Here is a 21,182-nt window from a genome sequence, read left to right as displayed (position 1 = left end):
TTACAGCCTTGATAAGGTTTGGTGGACAGGACGAGGGGGGGGGGGGGGCACTGGGCCTTCGTCAAAGGCGAGATTACATTGGGAACTAAGCAGCTCGTCGTACAGCGAACAGCGAACAGGAACGGAACAGCGCGAGTGACACACGTGGACTGCACGGACGTCGCTGACAGTTGGCGACTACAACCCCCCCACACACCCCCCCCCCTGCGAGCCCCCCCCCCCCCAGGATTTTGACACGGGAAAGCCCCCCCACCCTGCCCTCTACACCCCCCCCGCCCCCACTTCCCCCAGTGTAGAGTAGAGCCGCCCGTTCTATACGACTGCCACGTATGCATGTTGCACTTTTTTTCGCACCGTACGTAGCAAAACCGCGCTAATGCGAGGCAACGTCGGGTTTGTGGATGTGGCTGGGAATGTAATCGCGGGATGGGGGTAGACAATTTGGAGGTTTGGAGTAGAACGTGGCGGGAAGAGGAGGAGGACGCGATGGGTGGGACGCGTGGTCGTGATGGGTGGAGGGCGGGGTAATGTAACTCGTAGGCTGTGAATAGAGCGTGGCCACAGAGCGTTGTAGACATCAGGATGAGGGAGTTACCATGGGAGGAAGAGACACGTGGTGTGCAGGGTGGAGGAGGAGGAGGAGGAAGGCGGGTCACCGTGACTGGCACTCAGAGGTCGGCCATCAATGGGAAGCACTCAAGCCAGACACTGGTGATGGTGATGGCGATGATGGTGATGAAGGTGATGATGATGAGGCCATAAGAGCTGACACCGTTGGCCCGGTGTCACCTTCGCCACGAATTCGAGATCTGGTAGAAGGAGGCTGATGTGGGGTGACATTGACGGCACCGGTCGTGTTGACCTATTGACCTTTGACGGCGTTTCAATTCTCTGCTCTTTAACCGCAATCGCTCGGCGAATCGCAAAACCCGAGCGCCCAATTCGCCCGGTCCACGACTCGGCACCCTGCGGCCATCTCCTCTCGTACGGATGAAGAACCGGTCCGGTCCGGAGGCCGGCCCGGAGGCCGGTGCGGCCCTCCTCACAGCATTGAGTCGTCCGTGGAGAACCCGTTGGAGAGCGCGTCCGCTTTTCCGCCAGCGAGCTCCCGCGACGGCAGCGACGAGAGTTCGGCCCTGGGCGCCGTGCCCTCGTTCACCTGCGTGGCGCACGTGCGCCGGCACAAAGCGACGTTAGCTCGACGAGGTGGCCTTAAACCTCGCCGTATTTAATCCTGGAGGTATGCCCCCCCCCCCTTCCTCCTCCTCCCTCGAGCCCGCTGTAATTCACTTCCGCCCCTCCCCCCCTCTCGGCACGCGCGGCGAAACGTCGGACGTCGTGCCCGGCACCTTGCGGCACGACCCGGAAAAAGGCGAACCGGGGGAGAGCCGCCGTGGGGCAGCGCGACCGCCTCGAGGTTCAAGTTCATTTATTAGGTATAGCCCTGTGAGCCATTCGGCTCTTGAATCGGGTGCAACCGCAACAAACAAAAAACAAAAACATGAACAAAAAACATCTTAAAGTGAATATGTGACTGAGTGCAAACAGAAAATCCAAGAAAAGACAGTAAAATATTGCAGAAAAAGCACTGTACACAAAAATGTGCAAAAATCCCAGTGGAATGCAAGTCAAACAACGACGACCCCCCCCCGAGGGACGCATGCGGAGCGCCGCTCACCTCCTCGAACTTGCTCATGCGGTAGATGTTGCGTCTCCTCATGGTGTTCAGCAGCAGCCAATCACAAATCACCGAGGCCTGCACGCGCACGCGGATAGTCCAAACCGCCGTCGTAGTCATCATCAGCGCCACGGTGGCTAGGAGATGTTGGCTACCTCGCCCGGTATACAGGAGGTCGTGGGTCCGATCCCGACCCTGACGCCTGCTGCTGTATATTTGGAGTTTGCGTGTTCTGGATTTTTCTCCGGGTCGTCCGGTTTTTTCTCCTCCACATTTAGAATCAACATCACGTGTTTAGAGTGTTTGGCCGCGAAACATTTCCACGTGATAAGCCGCTTCGTTGAGATGTCGTTTGTGGCCAGGACACTTCTGAAAAAAGCGTTATATGGCTCAGTCGGCCTTACCTGGTAAAATCTAAAAAGTTTCGTTTATAGTTTACTATCACCACTACCACCACCACCACCATCATCTTTCATTATCGATTCTGGAACCATCATGCAATATCGATTCGTCACCATTCAATGCCGATTCGTAATTTTCCGTGATGATCATGAGGTATGGCCTTGGCACAGGAAGGCCGTCATCCAGCTGTGGATAGTCCGGGCTGGTGATATCACTGGGCACGTTTCTTAACCCCCCCCCCCCCCACCTTGCTATGTCCACAGAGCAGTCTAAATGGGTACCACCAGTCGATCGGCAGAGTCACGCGTGACGGTGGTGGGGTAAAGTGTGGCTACTCCCACCGCTTCCCAAGACGTCCTGGCCATCGTAGATATGATGATGAGGCCAAAAATACCATTCTCGGGTGGACTCCATTCCACCCTTCCACCTGCACTTGCAGGGCTGCGCCTTAACCGCAGCGCGGCGGTGCTGTCAGAACTCACCACCCCGACAGAGGTCAGAGCAGCGGCGAGGTTGATGATGGTGGGGATGATGTAGAATTTGCGCGCCTGGGGGGGGGGGCATGGAGGGGGGTACAGGGGGGCGAGAGAGGAACACATTTAGGGCGCCGTGCTGGTGAGATGTTATCTCCCTCGCCAGGTGTGCACGAGGTCGTGGGTTCCATGCCGGCTCTGACGGCCTCTCTATATGTGGAGTTCGTGTCTCTCTCTCTCTCCCCGTGGTCACGTCGATTTTTCTCCGGGTCCTCCGGTTTTTCCCCCTCCACATTTAGAATCAACATCACGCGTTTAGAATATTTGGCTGATATAAACTTCAACATGGTAAGCCACTTCGTTGAGCTATCATTTGCGATTTCCAGGTCGCTTCTGAAAAAAGAGCTGCATAGCTCAGTTTGGCCTTAACTGGTAAAATAAAATATATATATAGTTTAAAAAAAAAGTAAATTAGGGGCAGGGTTATGATGAAGATTATATTCCATGTTGCGAGGTACAGGCCGGGACACAGAGCCACGGGCGTGGAGCTACATGATGAGAGATGACGGCCTCTTACAGCCGAACGTACGACGGCATCGCCACCTGCGGCCCGAGCTGCGGAAATGGTGATTTTTTTTTTTTCAGAAAGTTTGGCACAAGACAAGGGAATATGGGGAAATTTTTTTACGAAATGTGCAGTGTGCACCTACGGGCTATCTGCCCATGGGTCGTGATGATGATGAAGATGTCGATGATTCGTGGGCGGGAGACAGAGCGTGGGCGAATGCGCGTGGGTTGGAGCCGGCAAGGGAGACGTGAGTGCGAGAGAGTAGGTAGGGTAACGCGTGATGCAAGATGGGGGAGAAATATGACGGGGTGGGAGACGTTGGTAGAGGGAGAGAGACGGGGGGGGGGAGGTATGACTGCCGCGGTGGGAGAACGCATGGATTGGAACGATGGGATCAGGGAGAGAGAGAGAGACGGGGTGTGGGAGATGGTGGGGTGGGAGCAGGGCGAGTGGGAGCCGCGCACACCTCGCCGGAGACGACGATGTCCACGCGGATGCCGTACGCCTTGACGAGCGTGCGCGCCTCAACGCCGCCGGGGAGCACGTGGTAGCGCGCGTACCTGCACCACGCGGCACCGGCGTCCCCGCACCCACAGATGTTGCACAAGATTTGCATGTAATTTGCATGTAATTTTCATGTCGTCATCATCGTCGTCTATTCAATCTGCAATTTCAAGTTAAATCTAAAAACGTACCTTTTTAAACTTGTATCGTGTTATTACGCTGTGGTTAATGTAAACATGATTCCTTGTTAAAAGGTTTCAGTTTTGTGGCCAGAAAAAAGGGGGAAAAAAACTATTATTATATTTTGGTACTGGCAAAGGAGGCCTCATGATGTTAAAGGATGTGGTTGTGTTTCGAAAGGAGGGGGGAACGGAGGAAGGGAGGGGATCGGAGAGGGGGATGGGATGGGATGAGATGGGAGGGGAGGGAGGGCACCTGAAGTTGTAGCCCGCCCCGTTGTCGAGGCGTCTGAATGAGTACATGGGGTTGCAGGAGTCCGCGCCGCGATCCAGGTCGCACGTCCAGCTGATTAGAACTCCCAGCACCCCGCCCTGCAGAAGCACCGCGCCCAGAACACACCACACACACAACACACACACACCACACACACACACACCACACACACACACCACATACACCACACACACACACACCACACACACACACCACACACACATACAACACATACACCACACACAGACCACACATACAACACACACACCACACACACACAACACACACAACACACACACAGGTTAGACGTTCGGGTCAAAAAGGTCACCGCGGTCAATGCCACACGAGTCGAGTGTGAACTGCGCACCTCCGATTAGCACGGTTGGCTAAGTACGGTGCTAAAGAAGTTCAACATACATACATACATACGCACATACGAACTCGAGTTTGCCGTGCCGGCAGCGCGTGGTCTACCCACGGTGTTTTCTCGACTCAGAATCAGAATCTTGATTCCGGCAGCAGGAGGAGAAATCCGATGAGCTATGAAGCTTTTTTTTTCAGAGATGTCCCAGGTCAGCACGTGGGCCGTGAGCCCGTGGCTATGCGGCTCGAATTCTCTGGAGCCGATTTCACTTCGTGGGGCTGGCCGGCTGGCCTGGGTTCCGCAGCTCGGAAGTCAGGCGGAGTGGAAATATCATCATCATCAGACTCTTTATTTATCCTGGAGAAATCCGATGAGCTATTAAGCTCTTTTTTCACAGGTGTCCCAGCAGGGGCGGGTAAATGAGTTACGACGGCAAACAAAACAACAACAACAACAACAACCGATATGAGTACATAATAGAGAAACGGTAGGCAAGTCACTCAAAATAAATACAAAAAACATAGGTAACGTATATATAAGTACCAAAATGCATTAGTGCGTACACTCCTGACGAGTGTTCAACGCTAAATACAAGCTTTGGCAAAGCAGCAAAAACACCAAGATCAGTGCCAAGGCCACGCGAAAACAACGACGCAGTTCCTCAATAAAATCGCGCATTACAATTGTTTACGCGGGTAATTAACAGAATTCCGTCAACAGCCACCAGATGTCGTGGGGCTATTTCAGTCTTTCTCAGGAGATCTGTCGCTGGTGTTGACACCACGCGGACGAAATCCTCACAGCCGTGGAGAGGCGCGGGCTCTGGTTTCGGGTGGACTCGAGTCAATGGCCAGGGATGGGGCACTGCGTTGAGAAACAAATGCATTGTGTGTGCGTGCGTGTGCGTGCGTGTGCGTTGAACTTCTTCCGCGCCGTACGTAGCCAACGGCGCTAACCGAAGGCGCGGGCGAGGGACAACAAGCCAACACGCGCGAAAGAAAGCAGTTCTCAAGAAATGAGTTGTCAGCCGAGATGATTTCCACGTGCGGGCTTTCCTAATATCGGAAGGAAGAATCAGAATCAGAAAATGCGTTGAGACTGGCTTTGAAGCTCTGTTCCACAGATCTCCATTCCAGACAGCCGCCGATGCGCATCTGAAAGCGCTGCGATGGCATTGCCATGAAACCACAAAAAATGTTCTACCGGTTCAAGATATTTTTTAAATGTGGTGCAAGGCAATGAATTATAACGAGGGTCACCCCCTTTGTTTGTGTACCGCTGTGTGCGTAAACAGCGATGTTGTTTCGAACGCTCTGGCAGTCGGCGATGGAATGAACGCGGCCTCTCGTGACCGATTGAGCAGCTGGACACATTTACGGCGCCGCCAAACGATTCGGGCAATTTCCCTTCCCAGCTTCTGATGTGGTTCAGTGGCCCGAAGCTTTTATTGGGAACAAAAAATCGTCACGAACGCGCTCGCATTTGGCAAGTTAACACTAACACGGCGCGCGAGATACACGCATGTGTGACTGTGTGTGTCTGTGTGTGGGGAGCGGTAGTGTAGTGGTTAGCGCGCTGCGCTACGAACCCGGCGACCCGAGTCTGATTCCAACTCACGATCAATAATAACGGTGAACATATGAATCGGACCTGAGCCTCCCTTAGGTCGACTCAGCCTTAAATTGGTGCCTGGTGCCGGTGCGTAAACATCAGCACTGGGGAAACAAAGGCGGCCGGGATTGGTGTTGGCCACCCCATCCCACCCCCGTGTGCTGAACCGGCTAACAGCACTTACCCCAACCGTCTGAAGGCTATCCTTTGTCCTTCGCATGTTCACATGTTTGTCTCTGCACGTGCGTTTGTGTGTGTGTGCGATTGTGTAAGTTGGAGCGGAGACTCAGCGGGTCGTGCACCGCACTACGAAGCCTACGGAACCTGAGTTCGATTCCAAGCCAAAGACTACCATCAGTGACAAGTCGTATCAGCACCGGGCCTAGTAAATGAGTACTCTGTACGTGTGCGTCCCCGCGTGTGCGTGTGTGTGTATGTGGGCGCGCGCTGGGGACTGTACCTTTTTAGAGAACTTCTGGTAGGTGAGGCCAGCCCTCTTCAACATGTCACCCAGGCGGAAGATGGGGCAGTAGTTGTTGTGCCGGGCGTCGTGCTTGCACGACTGGAGGTAGGTCTTGGGCATGTTATCTCGCAGGTTGCCCCTGCACCCCAGCCGACAGCGCGGGGATCAGGGAGGGTGGGAGCACCCACACTCTACAACACCACATGCAACCTGCCCCCCCCCCCCCCCGATGTAACCATTGTGCACGAGTTCTCATCTCAACGTTGTTCTGTGACCTCAGTCCGGACCAAGCGTCGTGGTGTTTTGGTCGCTGGGGTTGGTGACGTTTCTGGCGACTGGAACGCGGAAGATCCTCCACCCCCTCCTCGCTAACAGCACTTGCTCCGACCGTCTGTGAAGGCCATACATGGGGCCTGCGTCTTTGTCTTGTGTGTACGCATGGGTTTGACCACGATGGGACCTTGGCCTGGTTGTGAACTCATTGCCCCTCAAGGTCAATAGGTCAGGGGGTTTTATTGATCGAACAACAGCAGCAGCAGCAGCTGATGCCGTAAATGCATCGTGCATGCAAATGCGTCGCGTACGGTAAGGGCATTGCTCGCGCGATGAAGTTCGGAAAAGGGACGCGAGTGAGCCACATGTGGAGAGTTGGGTTGGAGTCAAGCACTCGGATTAGAGGCCGCGTCGGAGAATGCGGGGGGTGTTGTCGTTCTCGAGGCTATGGGGTGGCCATTCTACGGATAACGCGAACGCCTGCGTCAGATTTCGCTCGCCTCCTCGCATAGCCCGACGGGTACCCTCCGGGTCGCTCCGCTTCGCCTCCCACACGCAGCCCAACACTCATTTATCCATCCCAGTCAGGACTTTATTTTGGATCCCGACCGCATGTATGTAAGTTGAACTTCTTTCGCACCGTACGCAGCCAACCGTGCTAATCGGAAGTGCAGGGGAAGGACAACCAACTGAACACGAAGAGGCAGATCAGCACTGGACAGCTCCGACGGGAACTCACTTGGAGAAGTTGAACTTGGGGAAGCGAATGTTGTTCTTGATGAAGATGGTGAAGTTCTCGGCCTCAGCCAAGAGGGTGTACCTGTGTGCAGGTGGTAGTGGGGGGGAAGAAGGGAGAGGGCGAGGGGAGAGATAATTAAATCGTTGGGGGGGGGGGGTCACGTGATCTGGCTCATTGAATGAAGCCGCAAATCAAAAAGGAAAGCGCCTCAATGCTTGTAGCCACACAATGAGACCAACAATATTTACACATTCAGGGTGCTTCAAAAAGGTGTTAACACGTCTATGGGACTATCGTTGTTAATGGAAAGAGAACGGTTAATACATTGTAACGTGATAACAAATGTGATGTTAACAGCTTTAAAAAGTCAAAGAGCCTTCACTTGTTCGCCATCATTGTCAACGCGTGCCTGGAATCTTCTCCAGGTGGTCTTCAGAGCCCGGAGACGGCACATTTATTGTGGTATTGTTGCAAATTCTCAGAAGTGTTAAAAACAATTTGAAGCACCCTGTATATGAATCGTTACATTTCCATTAGATACACATCTAGAAAAAAATATATTTACTTTAATGTTGTGTGCATCGATACAGTAATCGTGTATGTGTATACATTAATACATGTCATTTTGTAACGACTTCGCGTGCGCGCAATGGGCTCCTAGGCTTCCGCGGATTTCTGGGGATTCCGCGGATTTCTGGGGATTCCGCGGATTTCTGGGGATTCCGCGGATTTCTCTGCGCGCCCATACTTGGCGTTGCGTCCCTCGGACTCCACGGGGCACCAGGCGAACACCTCACACGTGCCCTGCCCCCTGTTGCCCGAGCAGCGGCCCGTCTTCACTCCTGGGGCAGGGGGGGGGGCAGGGGGGGGGCAAGGCAGGGCAGGGGGGGGCAGGGCAGGGGGGAGCAGGGCAGGTGGTTATCCATAACAGAGTTTTTTGGGGGTTATATCGCGTAAATATATTAAAATGTGTCATTAAAGCCCGCCACATACCGACACAGCCAACTTGTAAGGGTTTTCACGTAAACAGAACATGCCAATTCGTCACTAGTATAGCACTAATCGGTGTGTTGGAGAGCCAAGCCACAACATTTACAATCTGAGTACGACGTTTCACCAGTAATTACAACTAGCTTCATCAGGCGACAGACATATTTGTGGAGTACACCTGTGTCGTTCCTTACATAGAGGCGTAGATGTGGTAACCACACTTCTGCGCTCTTGCGCAAAGTGGTTATGTGGGCAGTTGAGTGGATGGGTAGATGGCTGGGTAAGTGAGTCAACAAGGGAGTGGGTTGGTGGCTGGGTGGATCAGTGGGTCGGTGTGGGTGAGTGGGTTCGTTAGTTGAATTAATGGTTAGGTGGATGGGTGGGTGCGTGTGTGAGCAGGTGGGTGACTGGTTTAAAATTCGGTGGGTCGGCGTGAAATGTGAATGTGGGTTGTAAGTCGGTATGTGGATGGGTATGCGTGTGGATGGGACGTTCAGTGGGCATGGGTGTGGGCGGGTAGATATTAGGTGGCTGGATGTGGATGGGTGTATTGTGTTGGTGGCTGGTATGGTAGGTTGCAGGGCAGAGAGGTGGGTAAATATTAACATAGGTAGGTCGACATTGAAGTGTATGTATTGGTATACTGTACTGTATATATGTATAGATAGCTGGATGGTGTGGTGGTATCGGTGTGGACAATAGTGAGAGGTTTACGTTCATCTATACTTTTTGTAAATAAGCAGGATGAGTCGTATTTGCGACGAGGACGCTTAGTTGGCAATGCCCCGAGCCATGCCTGCCTGGCCATGCCCCTGCCATGCCCCGAGCCATGCCTGCCTGGCCATGCCCCTGCCATGCCCCGAGCCATGCCTGCCTGGCCATGCCCCTGCCATGCCCCGAGCCATGCCCCCAGCCATGCCCCGAGCCATGCCTGCCTGGCCATGCCTCTAGCCATGCCCCCAGCCATACCCCCCTTGCCATGCCCCGAGCCATGCCTGCCTGGCCATGCCCCTGCCATGCCCCGAGCCATGCCTGCCTGGCCATGCCTCTAGCCATGCCCCCAGCCATACCCCCCTTGCCATGCCCCGAGCCATGCCTGCCTGGCCATGCCCCTGCCATGCCCCGAGCCATGCCCCCAGCCATGCCCCGAGCCATGCCTGCCTGGCCATGCCTCTAGCCATGCCCCCAGCCATACCCCCCTTGCCATGCCCCGAGCCATGCCCCCAGCCATACCCCGAGCCATGCCCCGAGCCATGCCCCCAGCCATACCCCGAGCCATGCCCCCAGCCATGCCCCTAACCATGCCCCTAACCATGCCCCCAGCCATGCCCCCAGCCATACCATTGTAGAGTTGGTCTCGTTCCCCTGGTCGGCAGCTGGTGTCGTTGGAACATGGCGCCGTGGGAGTGTCGGGGTCCTGTCCACAAACAACACACAAAGACAAAGACCCCCCGTATAGCCTTAACACACGTTTTGGGGCAAGTTCGGTTAGCGTGCACCTCTGAACAGCGGGCACATCACACGTGGGGGTTGGTGGCCACCACGCATGTCCGGTCGTCTTTGTATCCCCAGTGCTAATGTGTACACGCCACACCAGGTACTCATTTAGGGTTGAGTCGACCTAGCGCGGTGGGGGGGAGGGGGTGGTGGGCAGCTACACGCCCGATCGCCTTTCTCTTCCTAAGTGCTGCTGTTTCCACGTCTCACCAGGGACTCGTTTAAGGCCGAGTCTACCTAGGGGATTGTAGATATCGCCCGGGGTGTTTTTTAATGTAGAAAGCTACTCCACGGAGTGTGGAGGTGGGTGGGGGGCGTGCGGGGGGGGGAAGGGGTGTGGTTCGTCGTACGCTGCGCTCTAAAGCCGGGACCGCCTCGGTTGGATTCGGGGCCACGGCTCACACAGTGGGTCCAGGGCGGGCACAAGACCAACGAGCCGAAACGAAGCCGTCAGCTCTGCCAGAGAGTCAAGTGTATATTACAGGGTGATTTAAAAAAAAAAAGGTTCACACTTATATGGGACTATCGTTTTTAATGGGAAAAGAACGGATAATACTACACTGTAACATGATAACACATGTAATGTTAATAAGCTTCAAAAAGTCTCCGCGTGTTCGCCATCGTTGTCAACGCGTGGCCTGGAATCTTCTCCAGGTGGTCTGCAAAGCCCGGAGGCAGCACGTTTCTCGTGGCATCGTTACAAATTCTCAGAAGTCTCAACATGTTTGTGAAGTTCCCCGCATGTATAAAAGTGTGCAACTATATTGACAGATGTCGGAACAGCACGGGAGACGTTCATACTGGTAGGAACCACCTGGTTCCACCAGCCCACAGGGGATTATTGTGTCCGTCGTGCATCCAAAAATGGGAGGGGTGGTGCTGGGTGGAGAGGGGAGGGTGGGGAGGGGCTGGGTGGGGAGGGTGGGGAGGGGTTAGGTGGGGAGGGTGGGGAGGGGCTGGGTGGGGAGGGTGTGGCTGGGTGGGGGGTGGGAGGGGTGGGGCTGGGCTGGGCTGGGTGGGGAGGGGCTGGTCACCCCGTTGTGCCCTTATAAAACTCAACGTTTAACCTACTCACGCCGGCTTGTGCCCGCCCTCACAGTCGGGCATATTTGCGGAATACACCACGCCGCCGTTGACCCTGGCCATTGACCGAGCAACCCAACGTTCCTACCAGCTCCCTCCGCAGGAATGTGTTTATTCTTTGCAGCCACTGTGATAGTAGCGCGTGCTACGTTATGCCCCGTCGATAGTGCCGCGTGTGATAAATGAAAAGAGACACTTGGGAGTCAAGCGTACGTCTGATGCGGGAGCCTCGAGCCGAGATTGTGAGGAGGGTCCTGCAACGGAGATCGCCTGGCCAACGCCATTTACCTCCGACCGAAGCAATCTCGCCAAATTCTCGGAAGCTAACCCGGATCTGAACCCGGTTATGACTCGGATGACGCACTCGTGTTTGCCCGGCGCGGGCTGCGGGGTCGACACTTCGCTGGCGATACGGCGATGGATTGTTGAATCCATCTGTGCGGAGCGTTACGTGCTGCTCCGTCGCATGCGCGGTGGAGGTTTTCTCTCGACCCGAAGCCAATTCTCCATCGATTTTGCCCGAGTAAATAAAATATTTATAAATATTCTAATGAATAATAAACAGTCACAGAGAGTTTTAAGAAAAAAAAATGTCACAGGACTCCCGTTGCATTTGGGATGTTTGGCCAATTTAGGGTGGCATGGTGGATAGGTGAGAGGAGAGGTGGGTGGATAGGTGAGAGGAGAGGTGGGTGGGTATGAATGTGGCGGACAGATTTTTAAGTCGCTTAAAGGCACTCCGACCACCGTATCAGCATCCAGCCACCCTCCTTAGCCAGCCAGCCAGCTACCCATACGCATACCAACTCAGCCACTTAAATATACGTGATTACAAAGAAAAAGACCCCCCCGTATAGGCTTGACAGACTTTTGGGGCAAGTGCTGTTAGCGAGTAGCACCTATGATGGCCGGCACAGTACAAAAACGACTCATTCTGGTCTCTAGATTTATAACCTGGTTATTTAAAAAATATATATAAACATAAACCTCTCACTATTACCCACACCCCTACCACCAAACCATCCAGCTATCTATACATATATACAGGACAGTATACCAAAACATCCACTTAAATGTCGGCATACTTACGTTAATATTCACCAACCTCTCTGCCCTGCAACCTACCTAGCCAGCCACCATGATTACCTCCGCCACGTTCACACCCACCCCACCTGGCCTCCCACCTTAACACCCAACCACCAACCCACCCACCAACGCACCCACCATACCACCCACAAACAGTGCACCAAACATCCCACCCAACCAAAGCAACAGGACGTCTGCGCAAACAAAAAAACCCCCAACAGTCTCGAGACCGAGTGAGAAGTCTTTGGGTCTTTCGGTAGCGCCACGTGGACAGAAAAAAAATAACCAAAAATATCGACGTTTCGATCGCAACACAAGCGGTCGTCTTCAGGAAAAGGGGGTATTTTTTTACGTCTACGTGGCTTTACCGAAAGATCAAAAGAATATGAATTCCTACATTCACGAAAGCTTTAAGTCAAGATTTAACCGAGTGAGTGTTTTGTATAATACTATTATTATGATCACGATGATGAATTATATTTTACTCTACTCGCGCACAACAGACGAGCATTAATGAATTCCCCCTGGTGCGATTGAGTGGCTGCAGGGAAGTCACGCGGCGTCGGATATGCGATCCGCCTCGCGTCGTAAGTTTGCACACACGGACTAACAGCAACACCAACACAGGGCGGGGGTAGGGTGGTGGTGGGGGGGGGGTCGTTCAGGTGCCCCCCCTCTACCCCAACTTCCTCGCTGGGGGGGTATCGGGTGCAGGTAAACAGACCCCGCAAATTGGCCCGTAACGAATAGCGTCCCCCCCGTATCAGCCCGGCAGACGCCACGCGCGCGCGATATCGGAGGCATTGGAATTCACGAACGCGATTGATTGCTCAGTGAGAGGTTTTAAACGGCGTTAGCATCGACAGTTCCATCATTGTAACCCCCGCCCCCCTCCACCACGCCCTGTTCCCCATCCCACTGATCCCCCTAATCCCTGGACAGCCCCCCCCCATCCCATCATCATCACATCTTTCTCCCCAGGACGACTTCCTCGCGTAATTGCCACCCTCCACCCTAATCCTCCTCCTTCGCTCTGAATCCTCTCTCCCGAACCATCTCGACCGCTCACGCACGCCACCCCCCCTCCCCCCAGGGCGCTTCCCCTCGCTAATTGCCTTCCCTAAGCCGAGCCCTGTTCCTTGCAGTCGTTACGGACGGGAGCCAGAGGCGTGCTGGGTCACAATCGGTGCTCGCGGGAGCGATGTAAACAGCGCAGTCGTCGCTTAAGTCAGCGTCGTTAACCGTGACGTCAACGACACCACCATCATCATCATCGCAACAACCACCACCATCATCATCACAACCACCACCATCATCACTATCATCACAACCACCATCATCATCATCACAACCACCATCATCATCACAAGCACCATCATCACAACCACCACCATCATCATCATCATCACCGCTACCGTCACCTCTAAAAGACAAAGATTCCCCGTCTGGACTTTAACTGACTTTTTATGGCACCTAAGTGGGTGGGGTGGCTAGCACCACGCCCGGCCGCCTTTGTCTCCCTCGCGGCGATGATTACACACAGCACCATGTACTCATTGAGGCTGAGTCGACACAGGGGAGGCCCAAGACCGGTTCAGATAATCGTGACTGGAGTTGGCCATCAGCGGTAATCGAACTCGGGTCGCTGGGTTCGTAGCGCAGCGTAGCGCTAACCGCTACACTGCTCCTCCCCACCGTCACCTCCACCATCATCATCATCACCCATACTACCACGACCATCACCTCGACCACCATCATCACCCACACCAACGCGACCCGTCACCTGCACCACCATCATCACCCATACGACCACTACTACCACCACCATCACACCATCGCCGCACCCCCATTCCCATCACCACCATCACATATACCACCACTGCCACCATCGTCACCCCCAACACACCGCGCCCACTCGCCCCACCATTCCAGAGGCCGCTGGTGTAAACACAATGCGCTGCTAGATCGAGTGTTAGATAGTGCGCAAGGAATGCGCACTCGCACGCACCGCAGCTTCGCGGAAGGGTCCTCGCTCTCGACTCCTGCGTCACCGTCGCATCTGTTATCCATCGCGCCGACCGTCAAACGATTTTGACGGCGGGCGGTGGCCGTGCTGCGCGTGGCTGACTCGAGTCCAGCGCTGCGGAGGCAGCTGCGAGGGGGTGGTGCATCACGCTGCGGCTGTTCCGTGACTCCCTTTGCTATCAGTCGGCGAGCGACCAGGAAGAGCCATAACGCTGGCTCGCCGGGCGTGACAGTGTGCATGTGCAGTTGAACTTCTTTCGCACCGTACGTGGCCAACAGGTGCTAATCGGAGGTGCAGTCCGGGACAGCAAATGCGGACTCCATCCGTTACATCTTCGCACGCGTGGGTGTTGTTCTTTTTCCCCTTCTTCTGGGTCCTCTCGTTTAATCCCGCGTGTGAACGCTCATTCATTTGGCCGTTAACACTTTAATGCGTAGAGGACCGCAGAGCTCGCAGGGGAAGTTGGCACCAGCTAAACCACGTGGCTGTTGCTGTTGCTCCCTTTCCCCCGCTCCTCTGTGGTTAGGAGATGTTAACTACCTCGCCTGGTAAACACGAGGTCGTGCGTTCGATCCCGACCATGACACCTGCTGCTGTATATTTGGAGTTTGCATGCCTCTCTCTCTCTCCGTGGTCACGTGGATTTTTCTCCGGGTCCTCTGGTTGTTCCCTCCACATTTAGAATGAACATCACGCGTTTAGAGTATTCGGCTGCTATAAAGTCCCACACGATGATAAGCCACTTCGTTGAGCTATCATTTGTGACGGCCAGGTCGCTTCGGGAAAAAAGAGCTGCAATAGCTCAGTGTGGGCCTTACCTGGTGACATCAAAACAAACTCAGGTCGCCTATAGGTCACAGCACGATGCGTGAACCACTGCACCACCGCTCCCACCTCCCATTCTATTCCCCAACGTATTTCCCGTTAAATATTGCACGTACGAATAGCTGAACGTAAATCATCCGTCTACGAGAGCGAGCGAACGCTGTGCGGCGGCGGCGGCGTGTAACAATGAGACATCGTGATTACGGGCGGATTCCGTCGATGATTTTGTTGGAACTCGACGGCGGTGGTTTTGATATTCGCGGATGTCCGTACGGTGCGGAGCTGTCGCGAAAGCGTCATGCCCCACAGGCAGGTATAGTCAATCTTCCAGTAGGGGTGGAGAGTGGCAATGATGTGGTCATTGTGTTTTATTTGATCTAATTTGCGAGTAATAACGGTCAGATTTGGCACAATGTGCAACGAGACACTGGCAAGTCTATGGATCTCTATGCGAGTCTATGGATCTCTATGCGAGTCTATGGATCTCTCTCACCTCGGAGCACACTCCTCACTCGAACGGGGGCACACTCCTCACTCACCACTCCTCACTCACCACTCCTCACTCACCACTCCTCACTCACCTCGGGACACACTCCGAGCGACTGCATGGGCGTCTCGAGCACGTTGGTGATGATCACGAAGCTGTCCGTGCCCTGCGCAGCGGGGGGGGGGGGCGGGGGGCATTGGAGAGATATTGGGGAGCATGAGGGGGGGGGCGTGGGGGGTAATGCGGGGGACATGGGGGGGGACATGGGGGGGAGAGATTGGGGAACAAAGGCGGACATGGGGGGTAGGGCATGGGGGGACATGGGTGGCCACAGGGGACATTGTGAGACACGGGGGATACGGGGGGATTCAGTAAAACTGCGCGATTGGTTGTATACTGTGAATCTTAAACATATATTTTTAAGTTTGTATTGTTGAAATTTGGATTTTGTTACATCTCATCTCATCTAATTTCATATTTATAGAACACCTTCACTGACACGTCACCTGTCCACTGACGTCAACTGTCCACACACCCCCTCCACCTGTCCACTCACCTGTAAACTCACCTCACCATCTCTGCCACCTCCTCACAACCACCTCTCACCTGCCCACACACTCCCTTCCATCTGTCCACTCACCTGTAACCCTCACCTCACCCGTTTCACTCACCCCACCTTCTCTGCCACCCTATCACAACCACCTCCCACCTGCCCACACACCCCCTCCACCTTGTCCACACACCTGTAACCCTCACCTCACCTTCTCTGCCACCCCATCACAACCACCTCTCACCTGCCCACACACACCCTCCACCTTGTCCACACACCTGTAACCCTCACCTCACCTTCTCTGCCACCCCATCACAACCACCTCCCACCTGCCCACACACCTGTAACCCTCACCTCACCTTCTCTGCCACCCCATCACAACCACCTCTCACCTGCCCACACACCCCCTCCACCTTGTCCACACACCTGTAACCCTCACCTCACCTTCTCTGCCACCCCATCACAACCACCTCCACCTTGTCCACACACCTGTAAACTCACCTCACCTTCTCTGCCACCCCATCACAACCACCTCCACCTTGTCCACACACCTGTAACCCTCACCTCACCTTCTCTGCCACCCCATCACAACCACCTCCACCTTGTCCACACACCTGTAACCCTCACCTTCTCTGCCACCCCATCACAACCACCTCCACCTTGTCCACACACCTGTAACCCTCACCTCACCTGCGTGTGCACCGCCACCGCTCACCTGTGGGGGCATCACGTACTCGGCCACGTCCCACACGCGCGCCCTCAAGTCGCTACCGTTGGTCGCAGTGACCCCCTTGACCTTTGAGATGACGGAAACCTCCTTCACCCCCTCGGCCGTCTGGTAGGCCTTCTCGGTCAGAAACACCCAGCTGGAGTGGCGGGGAGACACAACGGGGGCGTCACACATGGGGCTGCTTGAGCTACTTGGTATATCGTGTGCAGCATAACAGACCACACCGGGTCTCATAAAACAAAACTGTTTAAAATTAAAATTTTATCAGCAATATATGTTTATGGAGGTTTTAAGTGACTCTCCGTCGCCAAGTCTGACGCGATTCGAGGGTTTACGCAGTCTACTGAGACTTGCTAAAAAAGGTCAATATTGAACGTTGATTTGCGTTCCGTCGAATCGAGGAGCCGTTCGACCAAGTCTCGCGCACGAGGAGTCAAATGTTGCCTTTGTGAACACGGAGCCAGCCAGTGGTCGTCAGGCAGACTGCGAAGCTTCTTCGTGTTCAGCCGCTCGTAACAACAACGTTCCTCCAACCCGACTGCTTCGACATCACGAGAACTGATGTCGACTCGCACCAACACCACCCCGCAGGATTTTCTGACTGGGATTACGATTCGCGGGATAATAAATAAATCAACATTGCGAACATTTACGTTTTTTTTCTTTTGCCGCACACCACCGGTATACAGCCAAGACGTTCTCATGCAAAGGTGGGAGGGGAAAAGTGGTCCATGGTTTTCACGCGCTGAGCTAGGCGCAGCCCCGCAACAACTTGCTCACGTCGCTGCTGGCGGAAGGGGGCCTCGACACGAGGAGGTTCTAGAGGGGGGTTTGTGTTGTTTATCAGGTCAGGCCCGCTGAGCTACACAGATATCTTTCCGAAGCGACCTGTCAATAACAAATGATAGCTCTACGAAGTGGCTCATCATCATCATCACGTGGAAAATGCACAACAACCAAATACTAGAAACGCGCGAAGATCATTCTTAAATGTGGAGGGGGGAAAAAAACGGAGGCACCCGAAGAAGAATAAAAAAAACGCGACCACGGGTAGAGACAGAGACGCGCAGACTCCAAATGTACAACAGGCGTTAGGGTCGGGATCGAACTCACGACCTCCTGTATAACAGGCGAGGAAGTGAACATCTCCTAGCCACCGTGGCGTCCACGGTGGGGTATGGGATGGGGGGTGCAGAAAGGGGATGAGGAGATGGGGCATATGAGAACGAGTGGACGTAGTCGAGGTGCGTAGACTGGGGGGGGGGGGGGGGGGCGGGGGGCACAGACTGGTTCACGTACACGGGTTTTCGTGTGTATGGAGTTACCTGCCCTCGCTCCCTGCCCCAACCACTGCCCCCCCTCTCCCTGCCCCTCTCCCTACCCATACCGCTGCCCTCTGTCAGACCATACTCCGACCCTCTCCTTCTCTCTGTCCTCTCTCTGCGACCTCTCCCTGCCCCACTGCTGCCCTCCCTCGATCCCCACATCCCTGCCCAATACCCCAACCCCATACCCTAGCCCGACACCCTAACCCCATACCCCTGCCCCATACCCCTGCCCCATACCCCCTAACCCCATACCCTACTCCATACCCTTGCCCCATACCCCAGTCCCATACCCCTGGCCCCATACCCCTGCCCCATACCCCCTAACCCCATACCCCAGCCCCATACCCCTGCCCCATACCCCAGCCCCATACCCCTACCTCATACCCCTGCCCCATACCCCCTAATCCCATACCCCCTAACCCCATACCCCAGCCCCATACCCCAGCCCCATAGCCCCTAACCCCATACCCCTGCCCCATAGCCCAGCCCCATAGCCCCTAACCCCATAGCCCCTAACCCCATAGCCCAGTCCGTGGCCACGCTCACCCGACGAAGTAGGTGAGGATGAGAGCCTGCGCCCCGCGGTAGACGACCCCCAGCTTGCGGCTCTTCACCACCATGGTCTTGGGCGTCTCGTAGTCAAAGAACCCGGACCACATCTCGCGGCAGAAGCCCGCGGTTCCCGCGCGAGAGCCCATGGTCCCGAGGCTGCTGAGATGATTTCACTGCCGCTGCCGCTGCTGCCACCAGCGCCGCCGCCGATCTCGGGCGAGCTGAGTCCGCTGAGTCAGCTGAGTGAGAGGAGTGAGCTGAGTGAGGGGGGTGAGAGGAAGCTTTCTATGCTGGCATGGTCGGAGCGAGCGCTTTCATTCTATCAAGGTCTGACCACCCCACCCCCACACCACTAATGTCCCCCCCCACCCACGCGTCAACTCATCCCCCCACTGGACTCATCCCTCTGCTCCCAGACTCATCACTCCTCCAGCCACCCTGCCCCTCCCAACCCTAGACTCATCGATCCTCAACGAATAATTCGCCGATTAATATATTCATCACCCACCTACCTCTCCATCACCCACCGACCTCCCCATCACCCACCTACCTCTCCATCACTGACCTACCTCTCCATCATCTGACCACCTCACCACCTGTACTTGATCGGCGGGTAGGGCAGATTTACCGAAATACGCTTAACTCGACTGAACGCCACATATTAACCCGTACAAAAAAAAAACTAAGTTAAATCGTAAACCCGGTAAAATGTTTACGTTCTGTACATTTGTTTGCTTGTTGTTGTTATTGAATACATTCCACGGGCCGCAATGAGACGAGGGAGTCTCGGATTTGCGGTGCTGCCGATGCAGGGTCGGGGCCAGCCCCGCTGTGATTCACCAACGGGGTCCGAGTCGGAGCCCCCCCCAAACAGCAGCAACGCAACGCTGCAGTGAAGCTCCGTAATGTTGGATAATCTCTATGAGAGATATCACGATCATGTCACCACCCCCACCTCCGTCTCCTCCTCCCCCCGCCTCTTCGCTCGCCGCAGACAGACAGAGCTAATGCGCCAACGCTTCCGACCTCATTCAGACAGCGCTAACTCCATTACCTAAACCCTACAGCGCCGGATAGGGGAGACAGCGTGGAGCATTAGCGGCAAGAGGCCATAATGAAGCGATGAACACCTGGTGGGAAAGACTTTTGACTTTTAAACAATTTTTTTTATTGCCGCCAGCAGCAACAGCACTGGAGGCGATTTCGATATGAAACACACAAAGTCACCAGCAAACAAATGAAAATAAACGCTACAAATCCACGCGCTGTGGCGCAAAAAGTACGACGCACAACACGAAATAAAAACCACGTGGTGGTGGTGGTGGTCATCGCGCACGACACGGTGACGAACGAGCGCTTCAGAAGGTGAACACGAGGGTGCCGTCCACGCTGGTACAGAGAGGGGCTTTTCCGGCTCCCCAGCGTTCGAAGAAGACGTGCTGCACATCACCGACATGTGTGTGGTACGCGTGCTCCAGCCGGAGCCGTGCCTTGAGCAGGCCTCTGAACACTGGAAGCACAGAGCAGCCATCAATGTCACCTTCCAGCAACTTTTTCCTCGTTCTGTACACCGCCAACTTCGCCTGAGCACAGGCGAAGTTGGCGAGGTCATGGCGCTTGTTAACCGCCGTTCTTCACTTGTGGCTGACAATTCACTCACGGGGTGAGTGGTGAGCGCGACGCGGTGCGCTCTACGAAGCCACCCGTTTATCTGCACGCAGCCTAAGTTCGATTCCCGGCCACGGATGGCATCAAGCAGTGGCGAGAAATCTCTGAACTTCAGCGCCCCTTGTGCCCCGAGACCAGAACCCCTAACCCCGAACTCCGCACCCCAGCGGCCACCTGCAAGGCCCCCTTCGCCAACCCGCACTGACCGGCGCGGTGAAGTATGGTCAAACGACCAGCGATGAGCGACACAGCGATTGGTTGACCGAGAGCTCCGTGTGGTTGATTTTGCGAGCCGCGCCCGTTCACTACTCCACGCATTTTAAGATATTCATTAAAAACAACACTGCGGTCTTAATTTTTTTTTATATATAATAAGCGACGTTTCGGGCAATGTCCCTTATTCACATCACATAGAGACGCCAGAGGTAGAATCCACTCTCGAGAGTCATCTCTACCTCTCTGGCCTCTCTATGTCGTGCCAAGGAGGGCCGTTTCCCGAAACGTCGCCTATTATGTTTACTTTCTTTTGAAGACCACACGGTGTTGTTGCTGTTGACACGGAACGTGCAGAGTTGTTGTTGTTGTTGGTTGTGGTTGTGTACCACTGCCAACGCAGCAGCAGCAGCACCGCTAATATAATAATAACGACGTGCTTCACGCAGAACCTCCCCTTCTCTGTAATTCTCTCGCGACGCTGTTCTGCGCACTTTGCAACCGTGTTCGACATTCCCTCCGCGGGCGCCTGCGCCTCTGATCCGCAATTGATCCAGCAACTGGAGAGAAAAAAGAAGGACTTGCACATCGTTAATTAATTATGCATAAACACTCGGTG

General features: G+C 54.7%; 1 protein-coding gene across 1 annotated transcript; it reads right to left on the bottom strand.

The window, feature by feature from the left end:
• Positions 1-290: 290 nt before the first annotated feature.
• On the bottom strand, positions 291-20,574 carry LOC133348320 (P2X purinoceptor 4-like). The gene is made up of 13 exons (XM_061561063.1): positions 20,557-20,574; positions 18,677-18,921; positions 16,788-16,938; positions 15,617-15,688; positions 9,860-9,935; positions 8,277-8,370; positions 7,529-7,609; positions 6,514-6,655; positions 4,061-4,176; positions 3,588-3,681; positions 2,563-2,628; positions 1,679-1,756; positions 291-1,159 (listed from the first exon to the last, which is right to left on the bottom strand). The coding sequence occupies exons 2-13, from the start codon at positions 18,826-18,828 to the stop codon at positions 1,043-1,045; spliced, it is 1,239 nt and encodes a 412-aa protein (XP_061417047.1). The 5' UTR covers positions 18,829-18,921; positions 20,557-20,574; the 3' UTR covers positions 291-1,042.
• Between the last annotated feature and the right edge of the window lie 608 nt (positions 20,575-21,182).

This window comes from Lethenteron reissneri, chromosome 27 (assembly GCF_015708825.2).
Source record: "Lethenteron reissneri isolate LAM-NWPU_2019-01 chromosome 27, ASM1570882v1, whole genome shotgun sequence".
NCBI lineage: Eukaryota > Metazoa > Chordata > Hyperoartia > Petromyzontiformes > Petromyzontidae > Lethenteron > Lethenteron reissneri.
The sequence above is the reverse complement of the archived record's forward strand: the minus strand, read 5'-3'. Positions and strand labels throughout refer to the sequence as shown.

Bases quoted from the DNA above. Each gene is read 5' to 3' on its own strand.
- LOC133348320 (XM_061561063.1), bottom strand. From the start codon at position 18,828: ATGGGCTCTCGCGCGGGAACCGCGGGCTTCTGCCGCGAGATGTGGTCC. The intron at 8,371-9,859 runs GTATGGCTGGGG...CCCCTGCCCCAG, and splicing joins ACGAGACCAACTCTACAATG to GAGTGAAGACGGGCCGCTGC. The intron at 1,160-1,678 runs GTGAGCGGCGCT...TGCGCCACGCAG, and splicing joins GCATGAGCAAGTTCGAGGAG to GTGAACGAGGGCACGGCGCC.